General features: G+C 42.8%; 1 protein-coding gene across 3 annotated transcripts in view; it reads right to left on the bottom strand.

Moving 5' to 3' along the window:
• Positions 1-974: 974 nt before the first annotated feature.
• MELK (maternal embryonic leucine zipper kinase) overlaps positions 975-18,756 on the bottom strand; it is a 34,815-nt gene continuing 17,033 nt past the window's right edge. For all 3 annotated transcript variants that reach the window (XM_083718883.1, XM_083718881.1, XM_083718882.1), the window contains exons 9-18: positions 16,472-16,540; positions 15,300-15,398; positions 13,269-13,355; positions 10,355-10,486; positions 9,139-9,270; positions 6,817-7,030; positions 5,776-5,872; positions 5,141-5,309; positions 3,336-3,439; positions 975-1,307 (exon numbers count right to left, since the gene is read on the bottom strand). In XM_083718883.1, coding sequence (XP_083575009.1) covers positions 1,130-1,307; positions 3,336-3,439; positions 5,141-5,309; positions 5,776-5,872; positions 6,817-7,030; positions 9,139-9,270; positions 10,355-10,486; positions 13,269-13,355; positions 15,300-15,398; positions 16,472-16,540 — 1,281 coding nt within the window. In that variant the 3' untranslated portion in view covers positions 975-1,129. The remainder of the gene's footprint in view (positions 1,308-3,335; positions 3,440-5,140; positions 5,310-5,775; positions 5,873-6,816; positions 7,031-9,138; positions 9,271-10,354; positions 10,487-13,268; positions 13,356-15,299; positions 15,399-16,471; positions 16,541-18,756) is intronic.

Here is an 18,756-nt window from a genome sequence, read left to right as displayed (position 1 = left end):
GGGGGGGGAGAACCCTAATTGTGTAAATTATACAGACTAAAACAGCAACAACAAAAAATCAAGCTATACGATTGCAAGTTAACAGTATAATGATGCAAGATTCAACCAATTTTTTCTGCATTGGTCCAAGAGGTTGAATCCAGGATCCTGCTTCCAAAAGTAGATAGGCAGAAATGTGCAAAGAGCTTACAATTAAATGAATGCAGTAACCCTCTCCAGCTGCTTTGCCCAAATATCCTAGAATCCAGAGGTAGCTACACTAACCTCCAGATGTTGTTGAATACAACTCCCATCAGGCTCAGTCAGCATAGTCAATAGCCAAGGATGATGGGAGATGTGATCCAGTATCTTGAGGGCCACAGGCTAATTCCCCTTGCAAAGCCCCAAACACACGGGTCTGTTTAGCTACCATAGCCATTGATAGACCAATTCTCCATGCCTTTATCTAATCCCATTATTGAAGCTAGAAAAGCTTCTTTGCCTTGCCTAATGGAGGAGTGTATTGTATCTTACTCGATCATATGAACCTGCTCCACCTAAACAGCATTTCCTGCCCAAGGCTCCTCCTTGAACCAGATGATATTGCTTTAAGACTGTGAGAGAGACATTCTGAAATGTATGGAAGAGGGCAACTCGGCTGTGGTGCTCATCATATAGCAACGAGGTTCATGAATGAATGACAAGAATGTTGCAAATTTATTAGAGATGTTGAACACAAAGCAAATTTGAACTTTGAAACATAGCTGTGGCCCTGTTTAGCCATTTCAGTAAATGCAGCTTGAATTTCTAATTCATTGTTAAGTGATAAAACAGAATTGGAACACTTTACCTCTTTCCAAATGAGAGACAGCACGCTGGTCACAAAACTGTTTGAGAAGTTGCATTTGCCAAGCCACAGTTCAATGTTCACAATCATTCGAAGAAACAATGTACAAAAAGCAGATGATTAAAGAAAAAGAAACAAAGGCAGATAATGACATGGGAGGTCAATGTTTATTCACAAAGGAGGTCCTATTTAAAAACAAAAAAATACTAGTCCTTGGGTTAGATTAGGCAAGCTTACTAACAACTAAAACGAACATGGCTTAGGTTGGTTAAAACTGTCCATGTTCTCACCGTGAACCAAGAGTTATAGCTTGCAGCTACATAGGATATCTTCCACTAGTCTTTTGTAGACCCAGGCGTCTCCCTTCAGCCGCTGCCTCCGAATGCCCACGCCTTCAGGTTTGCTTAGCTGGCAAACTTCCAGCTCAAACTGCATTGTCACTTTGCCAAAGTCTGACTGGGTCTGGCACTTCAGTTTATAGCTGTGTAAGACAAAGGAAAGGGGGAATTAGTTCAGGTACTTACAAGTCAGGGATTGCAGGGGAAATAATTCTAGTGACAAGAGCCAACCTTTCTGCACACGATCTACTGGGAAGCCAGTACATTCAGCCGGTAGAATAAAGTGGGAAAGGTTTTTCTAAGATGTGGAGATTAGAGCTGGGCAATATTACAAGTAATTGTTGGAAACCGGTCTGATGGTCAAACCGCAAGACCAGTTTCAGACTTTTTCAGCAGGCGATACATTGCAGCTCCCTGACCACCACCAGCACAGCCCAACTCATTCTAGACTGCCTGCCTGCACTGTGCTGGCGGCAGCCAAGAAGCCGCAATGTATTGCCAGCTAAAATTGCCTTGATCAGCTGAGAAGCGGGCAGTTTAAGGAAGCCTGCTTCTCATCTGATCAAGCCCCCTGCCTCTGGCTCCCGTGAGCAGGAGGGCAGGATGGTGCTGTCACAGCTTGTTTTAACTGCTCTGCTGAGGGGCGGGCAGGTGCGCAGCCAGCTGCACCTCAGCGGAACAATTTAAAGAAGCCCCCCTCTGGGGACTTGATCAGCTGAGGGGTGGGTGGGAGGCTGCCCGCCCCTCAGTTGATCAAACCCACATTTAGCTCCTGCTTGTGGGAGCCAGAGTGGTATGGGGGCTTGCAACTTCACATATTGTGATATATCAGTACATCACAATATTGGTTGTTTAGTCGTTTCCGACTCTTCGTGACCCCATGGACCAGAGCACGCCAGGCACTCCTGTTTTCCACTGCCTCCGGCAGTTTGGTCAAACTCATGCTGGTAGCTTCGAGAACACTGTCCAACCATCTCATCCTCTGTTGTCCCCTTCTCCTTGTGCCCTCCATCAGGGTCTTTTCCAGGGAGTCTTCTCTTCTCATGAGGTGGCCAAAATATTGGAGCCTCAGCTTCAGGATCTGTCCTTCCAGTGAGCACTCAGGGCTGATTTCCATCAGAATGGATAGGTTTGATCTTCTTGCAGTCCATGGGACTCTCAAAAGTCTCCTCCAGCACCATAATTCAAAAGCATCAATTATTCGGCGATCAGCTTCTTTATGGTCCAGCTCTCATACATCACTACTGGGAAAACCATAGCTTTAACTATGTTGGCAAGGTGATGTCGCTGCTTTTTAAGATGCCGTCGCAATATTTAGCTGCTGATATATCACAGTGTTGAAAAGCAGATATTGCCCAGCTCTACTGGAGATACAGGTGGGGAGCTCTATGTTCTGAATGCATCCACCCACCCTTTGAAAAGAAACAGTTCCTGACTTTCTAGATCTTTATGCAGGAAAGCCACCCCCCACAAGGGGGCACTAGCATGCCACCCGCCTGAAGGGGTGCTGTGGGGCAGGGGGATAGGATTTTGATTCTGTTGCCTGACCTGATGCTCAGTGTTTTATCAGGCAGCTCATAAGACAATCCGGTAGAGGAAGGTATTGATTTACAAGATGTGACATTGATTGTGGCCCTTTGAGTGTGACACTTCTCCACTTGAGGTTATTAAGGCTGCTTACATTCGTTTGATCAGTAACTGACTCAGTTAATGATCAATCAAGATGGGGACCAGGCCTTTAAAAAAGAAAAAGAAAAATGGTGCTACGAGACAAAGGCACACCTATTTTAAAAATTGACTGTGATGTGTCCTTTAGAAAGATATCAAGAAAGTGTTCTTTCTGCCAAGTGGCTGTTTGCACTCATTAAATTGCAACTTGGTTTGGGGAGAAATAAACCATGAGTGCAGGTCTGGGTGACAAGCCAAACCATGGCTCGCTTCCCAGCAGCAGAAGCAGGAAAGAGCTAAGTACATGTAATTTCAGCAGGGTGCCAACTAACTGCTCGTTCACATTAAAGCATAGTTAAAATAAAACTATGGTTTAGTGCAACATGCAAACCAGGCCACAATTCTAATACAGAATGAGCAAGATAGCAGCTTGTTAGAGGATCGAGGAGAAATTATCTGATAAAGATACCAGACTGAAATAAGGAATGAATATTTACACTTACCCCTTCTGTACAAAATCAACTTGCTTTTTGGGAAGGATTGCAATTATTTCCTTCAACAGCTCATCTGGATTTAATAGGTTTGTTGTGGTCACATTGTAATGAGCCTAGAGAACAACACATTTGGTGCACGTTTAGGACACAATTTTGTATTTCACGTTCAAACACCAGCTACATTATTTCAGAAAGAAATGAGAAGGAGAGGATGAGAAAGATGCTATGAGTCTTAACGGTCCATGGCTTTGACTTAAAGGCAGAACATCTGCTTTGTACACAGAAGATCTGAGGTTCAATCCATGTCCAGGTAGGGCTGGGAGATATCACCATCTGAGATCCTGGAGAGTCGCTGCCAGTCAAAGCAGCCTATCCTGAGCTGCGTAGATGGACCAATGGTCTGGCTTCGTATAAGGCCATTTCCTCTGCTTCAAAACATTGTTCTTTGCTACATAAGTGCCATTCAAGTACTGGAAGAACCATTCTTCCCAGCATGTTTAAAGGTAAAGGTAAAGGTACCCCTGCCCGTACGGGCCAGTCGTGTCCGACTCTGGGGTTGCGTGCTCATCTCACTTAAGAGGCCGGGAGCCAGCGCTGTCCACAGACACTTCCGGGTCACGTGGCCAGCGTGACGAAGCTGCTCTGGCGAGCCAGCACCAGCGCAGCACACGGAAACACCGTTTACCTTCCCGCTATAAAGCGGTACCTATTTATCTACTTGTACTTAGGGGTGCTTTTGAACTGCTAGGTGGGCAAGAGCTGGGACCGAACAACGGGAGCTCACCTCGCTGCAGGGATTCGAACCGCCGACCATACGATCGGCAAGTCCTAGGCACTGAGGTTTTACCCACAGTGCCACCCGCGTCCCTCTCCCAGCATGTTTTTGTAGGCTTTAACTAGGCATAAGGCCTTAAGGTTCTCTTTTGTTTAAATTCAATGTTTCATGCCAGACTTTTATGCACAAAAGTCCATAGACATTTGTTTGACATTCCCAACATCTGCAGGGAAGCCCCATCCCAATGATTTTTATGAAGCCGAGGCCTCGCTTTACTGAAATAAAATTTCTTACTGTTCTAGCCATAATCATATTTGCTGCCACTTGCACCTTGAACTTTAAAAGTGAAAGAACTCAGAAGTTTTGATCCATGACATGAAATCCCCTGCAAGCATCACAGAACTGGCACCTACTTGCCTACAACTTGTTAAGCATGGCATTTGGGCCTTCGTCAGCTTTTTGTGTGGCCTGGATCAGACAGGCTACATGGCAAGAGTCATTTAGTAGAACAAGGGTATTCAGCTGTAGCTGAATCTCTGCAACCAAATTCCAAAAGTTGATAGTTGCTAAAGCTGGCCATCATTTGGACTTAGATCTGCAAGTAACCTTCCAAATTTAGCCTTTTCAGCAAAGCGAGAAAGCTTACTGGACTGTGAATTTAAGTGCAGCACGAAAACAGAAAGTTTTCCGTTAGTGCTAGGGGCGCATTTGAAAAGCTTGGAAGACAAGGCAACTCAGTCTAGGATGTCATGTGCAGATGGTGTTTAAGCATTACACAGTAGCTGCTCCAAGTCTGCACACTGCAGAGATGGATACCACTTGTTTTTTTTCCCCCCAGTTAGCTATTCCAGGATGAGACACCACTTTATTAGACTTTAAAAAAAAAAAACAGCCACAATGTCTCCAGGACACTGAGGGCTTGCTGCTTGGGGAAATCATAGCCATAGACCTCCACAACCCAAACAGGCATGTATGCTTACTGATACATCGCTGACAGTTTCATCAGTAAAAGAAATCCCAGGTAATTCAGCGAACTTACCTTTAATTTCCTTGGACCATCTTTGGTTGAGCCTCTCTTTTTGTTTGGTGTAAGCATTGTAATAACTTTATCCAGGCCTCTTTCAAGGCTCCCAAACATCTTGGTTCCTTTTCTCTTTTGACCACTTTCAAAATGAGCTTGGTTCAAGTCCACTTCCACTGAGCGACACCTGTCATGTTCAGAGATAGCAAGTGCACAGTTGTTTTCAGTGGCTGGGAATTGACAGTTTTTAGATACATCAGTAAAAAGGTCTTTTAACTTCTGCTCTTTTGTGGGGGCGGGGGGAAGGAAGAGGAGAGAAAGGGGAAACTGACAAAATACATGGCTAGAAGGACCTGCTGCACAACAGTAATTTGGGATTTTGAGAGCGAGTTGTATATATGCTCCAATTCTCTGGGGGCACAAGAGTGAATTTTAATTATGGAAAACAGGAATGCATCCAAGACTACTGAAGTGTGTAATGTAAGATTTTTTTTCTGCAGCTTTTTAATATTTGTTGGTAAATGTAGGAACGGATTTAAATAGGTTATAACAGAGCAAACAGATGCCATTGCAAAAAGCTTTCCCCCATCAATACAAGGATTAAGATTGTACAATAGACTACCTGAATATGCTCAAGTTAACCGGACATTTACCTTCTCTCAGGGCTAATGACTCCGGCTTCTAATTCACACGGTTTTGTAGAAGATGGCAGCTTAACTGGGGTCTCACTGGTGGCTGCTTGACTTCTCTCTGCAAGAAGCACCACCCAGTTTTGAGTCTATTTAGAAAGATGCATTATCAGCCCTTCTTAGTCCCATGCTTAATCCCATTATTTTCTTAGTTTGGTAGAAAAACAGAATTTTTTTTAAAAAAACAGCAGAGTGGTCCAATGGTCACAGAAAATCAGAAAAATGCAGAAAGAAAAAAAACAAGCTTCCAGAGTCTTGGAAACCCCTCCCCAACACCAAGTCCTTGAATTCCAAACACCCCAACCCAAAATCCAACCCCCCACCCCCAAAAAAAGTTTTAAAAGCTTAACTTGCCAAATGGCTGCAAAAGAAGTTTTGGAAAAGCTTCAAAAATCACCAAAGTCTTTTAAAACCTCAAAAAAGGCTACTATGTACACTGCGTTCTATGAGTTGCTCCTCAGAGTCAAGTCGCAACTGTATTAATGGTGTTAAGAAAAAGGAAACCAACTTGCAATACGTTTTCGTCTTGCGAAGCAAGCCCATAGGGAAATTCGTCTTGCGAAGCAGCTCAAAAAACGGAAAACCCTTTCGTCTAGCGAGTTTTCCGTCTTGCGAGGCATTCGTCTTGCGGGGCACCACTGTAATTAGGGCTTCCTGCTCATGCCCCCTTGGAATACCCCTCCCGGGAAGGATAGGTACAGAAGTGCTATTTTGTTATTTGGCCTAGAGGCAAGATAACCTAGAGCAACAACTGGATACAGGACAAGTGCTCCAATACACCATGAAGCAGGAAGTCTTGAACACAACAATTCCACACACCCCAGTGTCAGATGTTAGCCTGTAGTTACTGCCTCGAGCCCCACCCTCCAGTCTGGTATTTGTTTCATGTAAACTCCTTAGAGTTTTTGGAAAATAAGTGGTAAATCCTGTCCAATAAAAAATAAATAGTATTTGTTAACAGTTTTCTGTTTCCAACAGGGATCCCTTCTCATTTCCAAGCCATACCTTCAGGTAGAAATGCACGATTTGGAGTTGTAAGCACTCTCTTCTCATTCATGACCCAAGTTGGTGCCTTTGGAGGAGGAAGAACAAACGGCTCTGGCTTTGCCGTAGAAGAAGCACCAGAGTTTTCTTTGTTGGCATGCTTCTTTGAGGCTCTTCTCCTTGGCACAGGAAGCAGAGGCGGTGTGAACTCCCCACCATCCAGGAACAACTGAGGCTTTTCAAAAGAAAATATTTTGAGGAAGGGAACCTATTTTCCCCATCCCAGACAAGTCACACGTGCAGATCAGTACACTGTTCACAGCAGGCCACGACCCAAGCCATCACAGGCATGTTGGCAACTTATTATCTTCATTAGACACAGCTTGGCCTAAAAGGCAGAATTATCCGTATCTGATATATGTTAAATGATCCAGTTTCTCTCATCCCTTACATGACACCATTTGACTTTTACACAGAGGCACACATGTGTGCTCTCACTGACTTTTTGCAAGAAGAGACAGAAATGTTCAACTATTGCTACAAGGGGTGTATCTGATCACACCTTGTAATTGATTAGTGGAGAATGAGCAGGATCGTTGCCTGTATTTTCCATCAATCCAACACTATCCCGGAACTTTGGCAATGCCAAGTTGTTCACAGCCAATTCAAGCCTTGGTTAAGGTTTTTATTTGACTCATCTTGTCGCTATTTGCACTCCTGCCATGAATAGCCCCGTAACGCATCACCCAAGTTCTGTAACTTCCAATTACATCATGTTAATGTTAGCCTAACAATGCCCAGCCTCACTTACTCCGCACTGGAACCATCCCATTCTTCTTTGGGAAAGCTCAAAGGTACAGTGGTACCTCGGGTTACATACACTTCAGGTTACATACGCTTCAGGTTACATACGCCGCTAACCCAGAAATAGTGCTTCAGGTTAAGAACTTTGCTTCAGGATGAGAACAGAAATTGTGCTCTGGCAGTGCGGCAGCAGCAGGAGGCCCCATTAGCTAAAGTGGTGCTTCAGGTTAAGAACAGTTTCAGGTTAAGTACGGACCTCCGGAACGAATTAAGTACTTAACCCGAGGTACCACTGTATGTATAAAATAACTTATGTTTGGTTTCCACCTAGACACTGACTAGGCCACACCTGCTTAAGTTCAACAATGCTAAGTCATCAGAAGCTCCCCAACAAACTATGGAAGCTGCCTTATACAGTCAGTCCATTAAGCTATCTAGCTCAGTACGGTATACACCAGAGACAGAGCCAACACTGTGCTCTCCAGATGTTGCAGGCTACAACACCCTTCATCTCCAAGCACTGGCTGTGGTGATTCAGGCTGATGGGACATATCCACAACATCTGGAGGGTCCCACATTGGCTACCCCTAGCCTAGACTCAGTGGCAGCAAGTCTCTAGGGTTTCAGACAGGGCTCTTTCTCATCTCCACCTGGAGAAGCCGGGAATTGCACTTGGGACTCTGTACACACAGCATATGCTCTACTATTGAACTACCTCCTTCATTACTGGAACCAGATACCACCGGGCTATTCCTCCCATGCTAAATATGCTTTTTATTCTCTCATGGTCTACAGAAGTAGGTCATACATAACCATAGCTGTCAACTTACAGATTTGAAATTAAGGGACCAGCAACCAAAATAAGGGACCTGCAGCCTCACCTGTTCCAGGCACTCCAGTCTTCCTGTCCTCCTGCAGTCTTGTCAAACTCATGCTGGTAGCTTCGAGAACACTGTCCAACCAACTTTGTAACCAGAGGTTCAACTGAATAGAATCTAAATCACACGCACCACAAGGCCTATGCCGCCTCAACTTAAGATGGCTCCCCGGCCTGGCTTTGCACTGCAAAGTTTGCAGCAGCATGTGCAACAAAATGGCATCCAACATTCAAAAACCCCCTCAGCTTGCATTAACTAGCCACACACAAGGCATGCAAGCTCCACCCCCCCAGTCGTTCTTAGATTTCTTATTGCGTGAGCAACACAGCCAAGCAACACAGTTGGAGCCTCCCTCCTCCCTGGCCGGCAGGGAGGGAGAGGAGCTGCTTCCTTTGAAATTTAAGGGACATCATTTAAGGGACATCCATCAATAAGGGACAGCAGTGGGACATGGCACTGGAATAAGGGACTGTCCTTCAAATAAGGGACACTTGACAGCTATGTACCTATCTGATAGCAATGCCCACCTCTCACAGTATCTCAGGCACAAGCTGTTTTAGGTAAACCACAACCTCTAAGTCAATACCAACATTTTAAACATCAGAGGCAAGCATAATTTTTTTTAAAAAAATCTATCATTTAGTTAATAGGTACAAGATACCTGCTTTGTTTTGGGTGTATTGCAAACAGGCTGAGATTCCTCACAACAGGCTAGAAATTCCATGGATCCAAAGCCACATGCCATTTCATTCCCATCTAGATTACCATCGTAAGACAGGGCCTTTTTGAAAACCTGTTCAAAGAGGTATAGTTCATTTCATTAAATGAGTGCACTTTCAAAACCCTTCTCAGTTAATTCTAAATGTCTCAAAGACATCACAAAAATAATAATTCAGCCTTTTGGGTACCCACACTTATTTGTTTCAGTGAGGTTAAAGGAAAAGCTTAGTGAATGACGAGCATACCATGCTGAATTGAGTGGTTCAACTCAGTTCCCGTGATTCAGCATTAAGCTGTCTTCCTACCACTTGGTCATTCTGGAGAGAGGCATGACTCCTCCCCTTGGAGGGGAGGCAAAAGGCTTCAGAGGACCTTGTCTGATCCTTTGACAAGGCATCATCCGTATTAGGAATTTCCTTCAGCAGCATCTGGCAAATCATAACATTCAAGCCTGCCTTGGTCCCACTGTAATGAAGGCTTGGACAATACAGCCTGCTTCGAAGAGGAAACGGCACTTTGTGTTTGGAGGGTTCTGTGGCAAAAACCCATTTTATTTTTGATACTTCTGTCACACCCTTCCTTTCAAAAGGTCATACCCACTCAGATAGCACTGCCAAGCAATCTCCCATCCATGCAGGCAGAGATTTGCTTAGATTTAAACATAGGGATATCCTGTGCCTTCAGTCCCTTCTCTGGGTTCCAGCTCTAGAGAAGTGTTATGAGCTGTCTCCAATGTAACAGTGACCCAACTGAAAGTTAGTGTTGTCAGCCCCATGCTGTGGAACACCCTTTTAGGAGAGATTCATTAAGCACTCTCACTTTTGACTTTCATCTATTGAAGACACTTCATTCTAAACCTTTGTAGCCATTTTATATTTTTTTTTGACTACCTGGTCACTTTAATAATTATTTGTATTGTTTTTAATTTTGTTTTATGTTTTAATATTGCGTACCCTCCTGGTATGTTACGATATGGGGTGTAAACATATTTTCATAAATAAATAGTTCACTCTATAGCTGAAATTTCATTATACTACTTGCTGCCAAGTCAAAACACCAGGCAAAGGCTTGTTTAGCTGCACCATTCACGGGGGGAAAGGGAATAAAAACACAGCAAGCTTTAGGAGCAAGACAGTGACAAAATATGAATCACACACCTTCTGTTCTCTGGATGGAGTGCTGCTACCACCTTCTGCCATTACATTTGGAATCCTTAGACGAACAGGTTTACCATGTGCTTTCTTTGATTGAAGCAAAAGGTATGTTGCAGTCACATGATCATATTTCCACTAAGAATACAAATAGATCTGGGTTACTTTCTCAGCCATCTTCTTGAAAAGCAGGGGACAGTGGAGGGTGGAGGTACCTAAAATCAATGCCACATTCCAGAAAAGCTTAAACTGCATATAGTCTAAGTATTTTTTTACCCCACCTTTTAAAAAACACCTTACTGTAACTTCATTGTGTTCAGCACAGAATTTTTGTAAACTTTTCCTTCCAAATATAGTCAACGGGTTTTTACACAAGAGAACATAAAAGGCATGTTGTCACTGGTACCATCATATCAAAAAGTTGATCCGAGCAGAACTCCAGGACAGAGATTTTTAAAAAGGAAAATTGGAGAAAAGGCGAGGGAGTCCTATGCTAAGTGAAGGGAATCTTGCAGTGCCAGATGATGGAATAAGGAAGCAACTAGAAAGATTTCAGAACATAAATACTTTCCTCAAAAAGCACCAGAAAAGGCTCCTCAGCCAATGCCTTCTCCTTCTCACACTTCAAAATCCCCCTCCCCTTTTTTCTTGAAGGGAAGGAGATGTCAGAGTTCTGAATATACGGGCTAGTGCTAAAACATTTTTTGTCTTATTATAGAACCGGACATAATTATCTGAAAAATTAGGTTTATACATCTCTTGCTTTTGCCTTTTCAACAACTTTGGAAAAAAAAACACCTTTAAAAAACCCTAGCCCATCTGAAATAAGTTTAGCAATTTAGATTCAAAACTCCATTAATTCGTCTCCCCCCACCATTATGATCACAGATTTCTGTGAAATTCACCTTCTGCTTCAAACCTCCACCGCATTAATTTTATAATTGTAGAATAGTCTGTACTTCCGAGTCAATGTGCCATGAAATATGCAAATTCTTACCATGAAATAAGCAGCTGATTGCCATGAAGATGCTGCCTGAGGAGCAACAATTTAGATCTGCAAGTTCTTCTTAAGAGATGCAAAACACAAGAATTTCTACTTACAACTGGTAAAGTCTATTGACAAGGATATTTGCAAGAGACCAATTGCTTATATCAGTGGCTTTGAACTGTGTTAAGGGGAATCCTGTGGTTCCCTCAGAAGCCTATCAGGTTCTTCAGCGAGACCATTGATGAGAACAATTCCCTGAATAGTCAGATTATTGCTCACCAACATTTATTTCAGGCAACATAGATATTGGAAACTGCTGGAGTATGCTCTGAGAGATGCCAAAGAGCACACCTATCACCCTTTGTGAACCAATTGGCCTGGCCTGATACCTAGTATCCTCTGCAATATGGATTTCATGGCTGATATGGAAAACATTCTTTTAATAGTAAATAACTTGAAGACAACCAACTTAAGCTAGTGTTTCAAAGATCAGATCTAATCAGATTAAATTTTAAATCAAAGATATAATTTAGTGTGAATGTGAATATCTGCACTTTATCATTAATTTTTGTGTATACTCCATTGCAGAAGCATATAAAAGGCACCTCTTCAGACAGGTTTGCTGCCGCTGGCTAGCAGAACTGCAAATTTGTTGATCTCACCAAAAAAGTACCAGCAAGAAACTTATTCCAAGTATTTGTATGTTAGTGTCATAAACAAAACTCAAACAGTTTTGAGAAACAATGAAGAAACAGAAACAATGAGGTTAAAGATACACATTTTCCAAGCGTCCCAATGCATCTAAATCTTGAATGAGTTCTTCAGATGGAAACATGACATAAGGAATGTTACTTCTGTTCATAGCCAACATATCAAGTTATGTCCTTCTGTAGAGTTTCAGTTGTTTCCAGTTTTTATCTTCATGGAACTCTGTCGCTCTAAAGAAGCTTGTTCAGAAAAGTATGTGTCTGACAAATGATTCTGGTCATGTTTAAGGTATAAACTTGGGTTCCTGCAGCAAGTCTCTCATAGGCCGGAGCCTAGTTTTGTGACAGGCTGAAACTAGGGGCTGATTCTGGCAATGGCAGACAAAGGTAGAACAGGCTAGAGGCAGATGACATGTTCAGAAGATAGCCATGAGTCAAAGGCAGGTTAGATATGACGTTCCAGATGAGATGGGCGGTCTGTGCTATTAACACCCGCAGATGAATAACATATTGAGGAACTTTGGTTATAACTGGAAGTAAAAACCATAGAGAGAGCTAGCCAAATCACACACCATAGCAGGCTGAAAAGCTGCAGTTCAAGCAGATGCCACCATACAGGAGACTGGACAAATAATTAGTATGGGAGCTGTACTGGTAGCTTAAGCTGTAAGGTGCCTGGACTCAGCTGCTCATGTCTCCCAGCACAAGAACCAAGAGTCAGCAAACTTTTTCAGCAGGGGGCCGGTCCACTGTCCCTCAGACCTTGTGGGACGGACGGACTATATTTTGGTATATATATATAAATGAACGAATTCCTATGCCCCACAAATAACCCAGAGATGCATTTTAAATAAAAGCACACATTCTACCCATGTAAAAACACATGATTCACCGGCTGTCTGCGGGCCGGATTTAGAAGTCAATGGGGCCGGATCCGGCCCCCGGGCCTTAGGTTGCTTACCCATGACCAAGAGTAAAGTCTTGAAAAACCCTAACCCTCTCCCAGCCCTTCACTGCAGTGGATGACTGTTAGCAGTGGACCAATCTATTCAGTAACAGTTCTAAATTTAGAGATTAGGCAGCTACAGTCACAGATGTATTAGAGGGCTTAAACTACGTAGTTCTAAAACAGAGATGTTAGTTTTGAGACACACTCCACAGGATTGAATATTAGATGTGTGAACAACTAAATCTCTCAGGAATTATTATTAAAGTCAAACATTACCTCTGAAATCATCTCTGCCATACTTCCTCTGCTACATTTGTGATACACCGAAAGTTCTGTTATGCAGTCTTCATCAAGACGCCCAAGCTGGGAGGGAAAAAGATCTGTTTAAATATTGGTGTTAAAGCTGCCGATACACCCACCCTCATTTTTTAAAGACCTGCACACTGATGGCTCTTTTCCATCACACACTTTTCCACTGGATCACTATGTCTACTCTTAACTGTCAGATCTCCAGAACATTTTGCTTTTAAGTATACCTGCCCCCGTACTTATTTACACAATTTTGTTTGAAAAAAATACCCAAGTGGTCTGTAATCCTTGATTGCAAAATGTCCATGGGGAATCATTTACAGGACTACATAATAATGCATGGCATTATGTTGGTATCTATTAACATTAGTCATCTGCACACTTTAGAGCTGGAGGTGGGGAGAGGACCCTCCACTTAAAATGGTGAGAAAATATAAATATTTGGAACAGGGCAAGCATTTCTGAAGTCAAGAGTTCAATTTCCTATTAGTTTTTGCAGCCCTATTTTGTGTATTTTTCATCGTTCACTCAGCAGAAATGATATAGTGTCAGATGTTTAGATGCCAAGAGCTAGTATGTCTCGGCTTGTTCTCACTAGCAGTTATTTCTGGATTGAAACCAATTCTGGATCATCTCCTATTGTGCCTGGTGCTACAGCATACTGTTACTTTGCAGTCCGAGAGAGAAGAATCGAAACAAAATATGTTTAAGTATATGTAGCCAAGCATAAATAAAGGTAGAATGATCTAGTATAGAGAAACAGTGACACTCAATGGGCAGTGGCCGGTGTGAATAATTTCGTCGGGCTCATCGCCTATATGCAAGCACAGCATCCACTAGAGTCCAAATGGACCTGCTGCTTATTTGGCTGCATAGAAAGGTCTCTACTCAACACTGTGGAGAGGCTCTGCTGCTCAGAACAAACCATGCCAGGCTCGATGGACAAAGTCAATCAGCTGCTTCCTATGTATGTATCTATGTCTGAATTCAATGAACAGATCTCCCCTATTGCAGGTCACTTTGCCAGGCTTTCATTGGCTCAAGATACATCTGATCCATTTCACTCCTGGCTTAGAGTCAGGAATACAAAGGAAGAATTGTGAGCACACTTATGCTTCTTCATTATTAGTTGTGGCTTAAAATTTCCTGCACCCGACATCCGGCATGGCATCAGAAGCAGAAGGTCGGTGTGGTTTGCGGGGAACAGACTGGTGGATCTAGCTAGACCTATGGGCCAGAAGGTCCCCACCACTGAGCTATATGCTCATGTGTTCAGTGCTGACTTAATGAGGAAGAAAGGCAACAGCAATTTAGTTATATAATACAGTGGTACCTCGGGTTACATACGCTTCAGGTTACAGACTCTGCTAACCCAAGAAATAGTGCTTCAGGTTAAGAACTTTGCTTCAGGATAAGAACAGAAATCGTGCTCCGGCGGCACGGCAGCAGCAGGAGGCCTCATTAGCTAAAGTGGTGCTTCAGGTTAAAAACAGTTTCAGGTTAAGTACGGACCTCCGGAACGAATTAAGTACTTAACCCGAGGTACCACTGTATGTATAAAATAATAATATGTCATATCTCTCTCATCTCTGCTGTTGGATTCCAGTCAAATCAGGTTGTTTTGACACAGATACACATATATGGCTCATTGTTAAGTGTGTTGCACATGCTCTTTAAAACTTCACAATGGTAGGCAAGTACAGAATAAAGGTGCAGTTTGCTCTTGAGCTCAGACTAGAAACCCACAGGAGACTTGTATTCACCACTGGTGCAGACACTCCACAAAATGCTTAGCAGCTGGCTACATCATGCAAGGATACTGATTTCTTTCACTATAAGAATTCTGAACTCTTTTAAACACACAACACTCTGTGAAAGGCCTAGAAGATTCAGTTTAATGTTCCATTTAGGAGAGAAACTTCACCTTGTTACCATGCCACATTAGCCTAGATTCAGCTTTGTTATATTGCTCTTGTTCATATGAATTCATTTACTCACAGGGTATTTACTTTGCCACTGGACAGCAAATGAGTAGCCATGCATGAGCCACGGGTGACTTAAGAGATGCTTAACCATAATCCGTTTCTTTGGGTCCACCTAGTGGGTAAGAGTAGAGGTGCATTTCAAGAAACAGTTACTTTAATCAGAATAAATAACTGTACCATATATTTTAGCAATCCTCTGCTATAAGGATGGAGCTGTGCAGTTAAGCAAAAGGCTAAACATAGTTTTTCCAAGACATGTCTGAAGGTTTGTCCTGAAAACTATCATGATGTTCCTGTTCCGGATAACAGGAACAAACCATTCCATCAGCCCTGATTTCAGGGGTGTAATGTTCCATTCATTTGCTTTAGTATGTTAAGAAACTGTAAAACTGTAAAATGCTGTTAGTACCACTGTGATGTCTGGGTGAGGCACAAGGATCAGTAACTTGAATCCCTGCAACTGGCAGGAGAGAGTCTGGTCACATCCATCTTAATTTCCCACTTTTGTTAAGCAGCTTGGGATTTCTCCCCTTTTTAACGACAAGGTGGGGTAAAAGGAAGAACAGTAGTTGCTTTTTACTCAAGCGACCCAAGCTGAAGCTTTCATGTATTTCCCACCTCTCCATATAATAAAGGTGCAACGCTATAAGAAGTGATGAGACAAATTCATGGTGGATAGGGCTGTTGACAGCTATTAGCTATGATAGATGCAACCTCCAGAGACAGCATGCTTCAAGGCCAGCTTGCATGCCCTAATGGTGAGCTTCTCGGAAGCACCTAACTGGCCACTGTGGGATACGGGATGGACCTCTTTCAGGGCTCTGTGGACTTAAAACACCAACGTTCCTTAAATCACTGCTCTATTAGAAGACCATTCTAGAGAAAAGAAGACATTTACTAGAAGTGGGGCAGAAAGAGAATTTGCTTCCACCAGATGTGGAGATGGCCACCAACTTGGATGAATCAAATCTATGAAGGATAAGGTTATAGGTCACTGACAATGGCTATGTTCTCCCACCACGGCCAGACTCAGGAAGCCTCTGAATATCTGTCACTGTGAATCAGGGGTTGGAAGAGTGCTGTTGAACTCAAATCCTGCTGGTGGACTTTCCATAGACATCTGGGTTGGTCACTGTAAGAACAGAATACTGAACCACTGATCCATTGCGCTTATGCTCTTATTACCTGCAGCATCTGGTGCAGCAGTAGTTCACTGGCAGGTGAGAGCCATTTTGGTGTCTCATATTTCCCCCTCTGCAGAGAAAGTAGTTTTAGCATTAGTTCTAGTTGAATTAGTGGAACAGCCATCACTTGAACCAATCAGACAGAGTTTTCTACCACCCACCCCCCAAGCAAAATATAGGGTGCTTGTTAGGTTTCAGGGTTGACCCTGAAAAGTAACAGCAACACAGCCTGACACAGCCAGTGGGCAAGTTGGAAGGAACATTAAATGGACCAACATGGGTATCTATGCAGCGCAAGATTTTACTCCAAAAGCAGACAAAAAAATTAAGTATGAAACCGCTCATCTTTAGAAGAGTGAACTCAAAGAGCATGAATGAAATTCAGTGTTAATAGCCAGTGTAATACCCTATTCTCCATACGATTGAAGCTTTCCACAGTCTGCATGATAGCACTCAATCATTGCAGACGTCACCTCACTGCCCTGGATGAGTCAAGGACATTATATTCTGCACATTTAGTGCCCAAATATAAATGTAGGCTACAGCTATAGTTTTTGATCAGCTGCTTTACTTCTCTAGCTTCTGATAAGTCAAATTTAAGAGGGCTGGAAATGAAAAACTAGAAGTGATTTTAATCTCTGGGCAGCACTCATCCATCTACTGAAGAGCAGATGGGAAACTACTGAAAGCTGTTCCTGAGAACTTAGGTTTATAAAGGAAATAGATTTTGCTTGATGACCAGGTAAGCGACAGAAGGACAATCCAAAGGCTCAAGATCCACAAGGTATCTCGTAGTTTTGAGCCACAGACCTGGACACCTTAAAAATATCCTAATCACTCCTTGTTTACAGGCATTAGGGGGCCTTTCCCCTTCCTTCTCCCACCTAGTCATTTGGTGTGCATAATACATTCTTAGTCTAACCATCTATTTTTTAAGAAACTTTTTACAATAGCCTCTGGTATCTGAAGCTTACTGGAAACAAGCTCTGTGAGGATTTTAAGACCCTGTTTCCCGGCAGGGATGGTGGCCCTCCAGAAGTTGCTGGACTGCAACTCCCATTATTCCTGGCTACTGGCCATGCTGGTTGGTGCTGATGGGAGCTGGAGTTCAACAGAATCATATGAGCCTCAAGTTTCCCTTTCTTGCTTTTGGGGAAACAGTAAAGATGCCTTTAGTGGGAGAAACAGGAGGGTTGTGTCTCCCTGCCTCTTCAGAGCTTCTGAACACCAATGCAGAGCTCATTTACCAGGGGCTCCCCCTATACTTCCAAATTTGATTATTGCACTGTGCACTGTGTGAAGAAGACTTGGAAACTTCAATTGGTCCAAAATGCAGCGGTTAGATTACTGGCTGGGTTTCCATATAGATTTTTCAGCTAATGCTGAAGATACACCTATTTACCCTGGCCTTTGACAGCTGATGTGTATATTTTCAGGACCCTGTCCTACTTTTCGTGACTGTATTTTTTTCTATTTAAAACTGTTTTTATTGTTGTCTTTAAAATTGTTACACCCCACCCTGGGACCTTAGGGTGAAATGTGATTATTATTAAAGTTAGTTCCCTCCCTACACCCAGTTTATATTCAATGCCCACTACAAAGTCATAAGGCAGGTCAGGCTCCCCAAATGCTAACTTCCTTCCTCCATACCTTATACTGTATTGTGAACCCTAATTCTGAGATATGCAACCAATTGCTTCCCCAAAGCTCTTTTCAGTTCTATCGAAGCCTGCATCTTTACATTTTGTCCTTAAATATACTATATTACCATGTAATTGTACATTGTTTTAAAGCAATGCCTCCAAGGGTTTATTCATTTGAAAGGTCTGGGTCTTCATTACAGAAGATCAGAGAATCTTCTCTTGAGAAAACATCCACACTCCAAGGGCAGACACAATAATCACCAACAAACTTAAGGGATGCAAAGGACAGGGCACACCTTATTTAACAAGCTAATATGTAGCCATATCACTGACACTGAGCAGAGCAGGAGAGTTGTCTTTCCTCCAAAGCTAGAGAAGACTAGAAATGAGGTCAGGACATAGAATGCCTTCTACAGTAGAGGAAAAGCTAAATTAGGACCCTTCAGTTTAGAAGAGACAAACCTAGTTAGATTCAAAGGAAAAACACATGGATGGGAAATCTGTGAAATGTTTAATCTCACGCAACTAGAAGATGTTGACTGCAGATCATCCCTAAAAGCTAGCTACATAGGAGTTTGTTTCAGAAGAAATCTAGAAGTGCCTACACAACTATATTCAGGTAGGTAGCCATGTTAGTCTGATG

The sequence above is a fragment of the Podarcis gaigeae genome (assembly GCF_964106915.1).
Source record: "Podarcis gaigeae genome assembly, chromosome: 17".
NCBI classification, from domain to species: domain Eukaryota; kingdom Metazoa; phylum Chordata; class Lepidosauria; order Squamata; family Lacertidae; genus Podarcis; species Podarcis gaigeae.
This window is presented reverse-complemented; position numbering and strand designations above follow the sequence as displayed.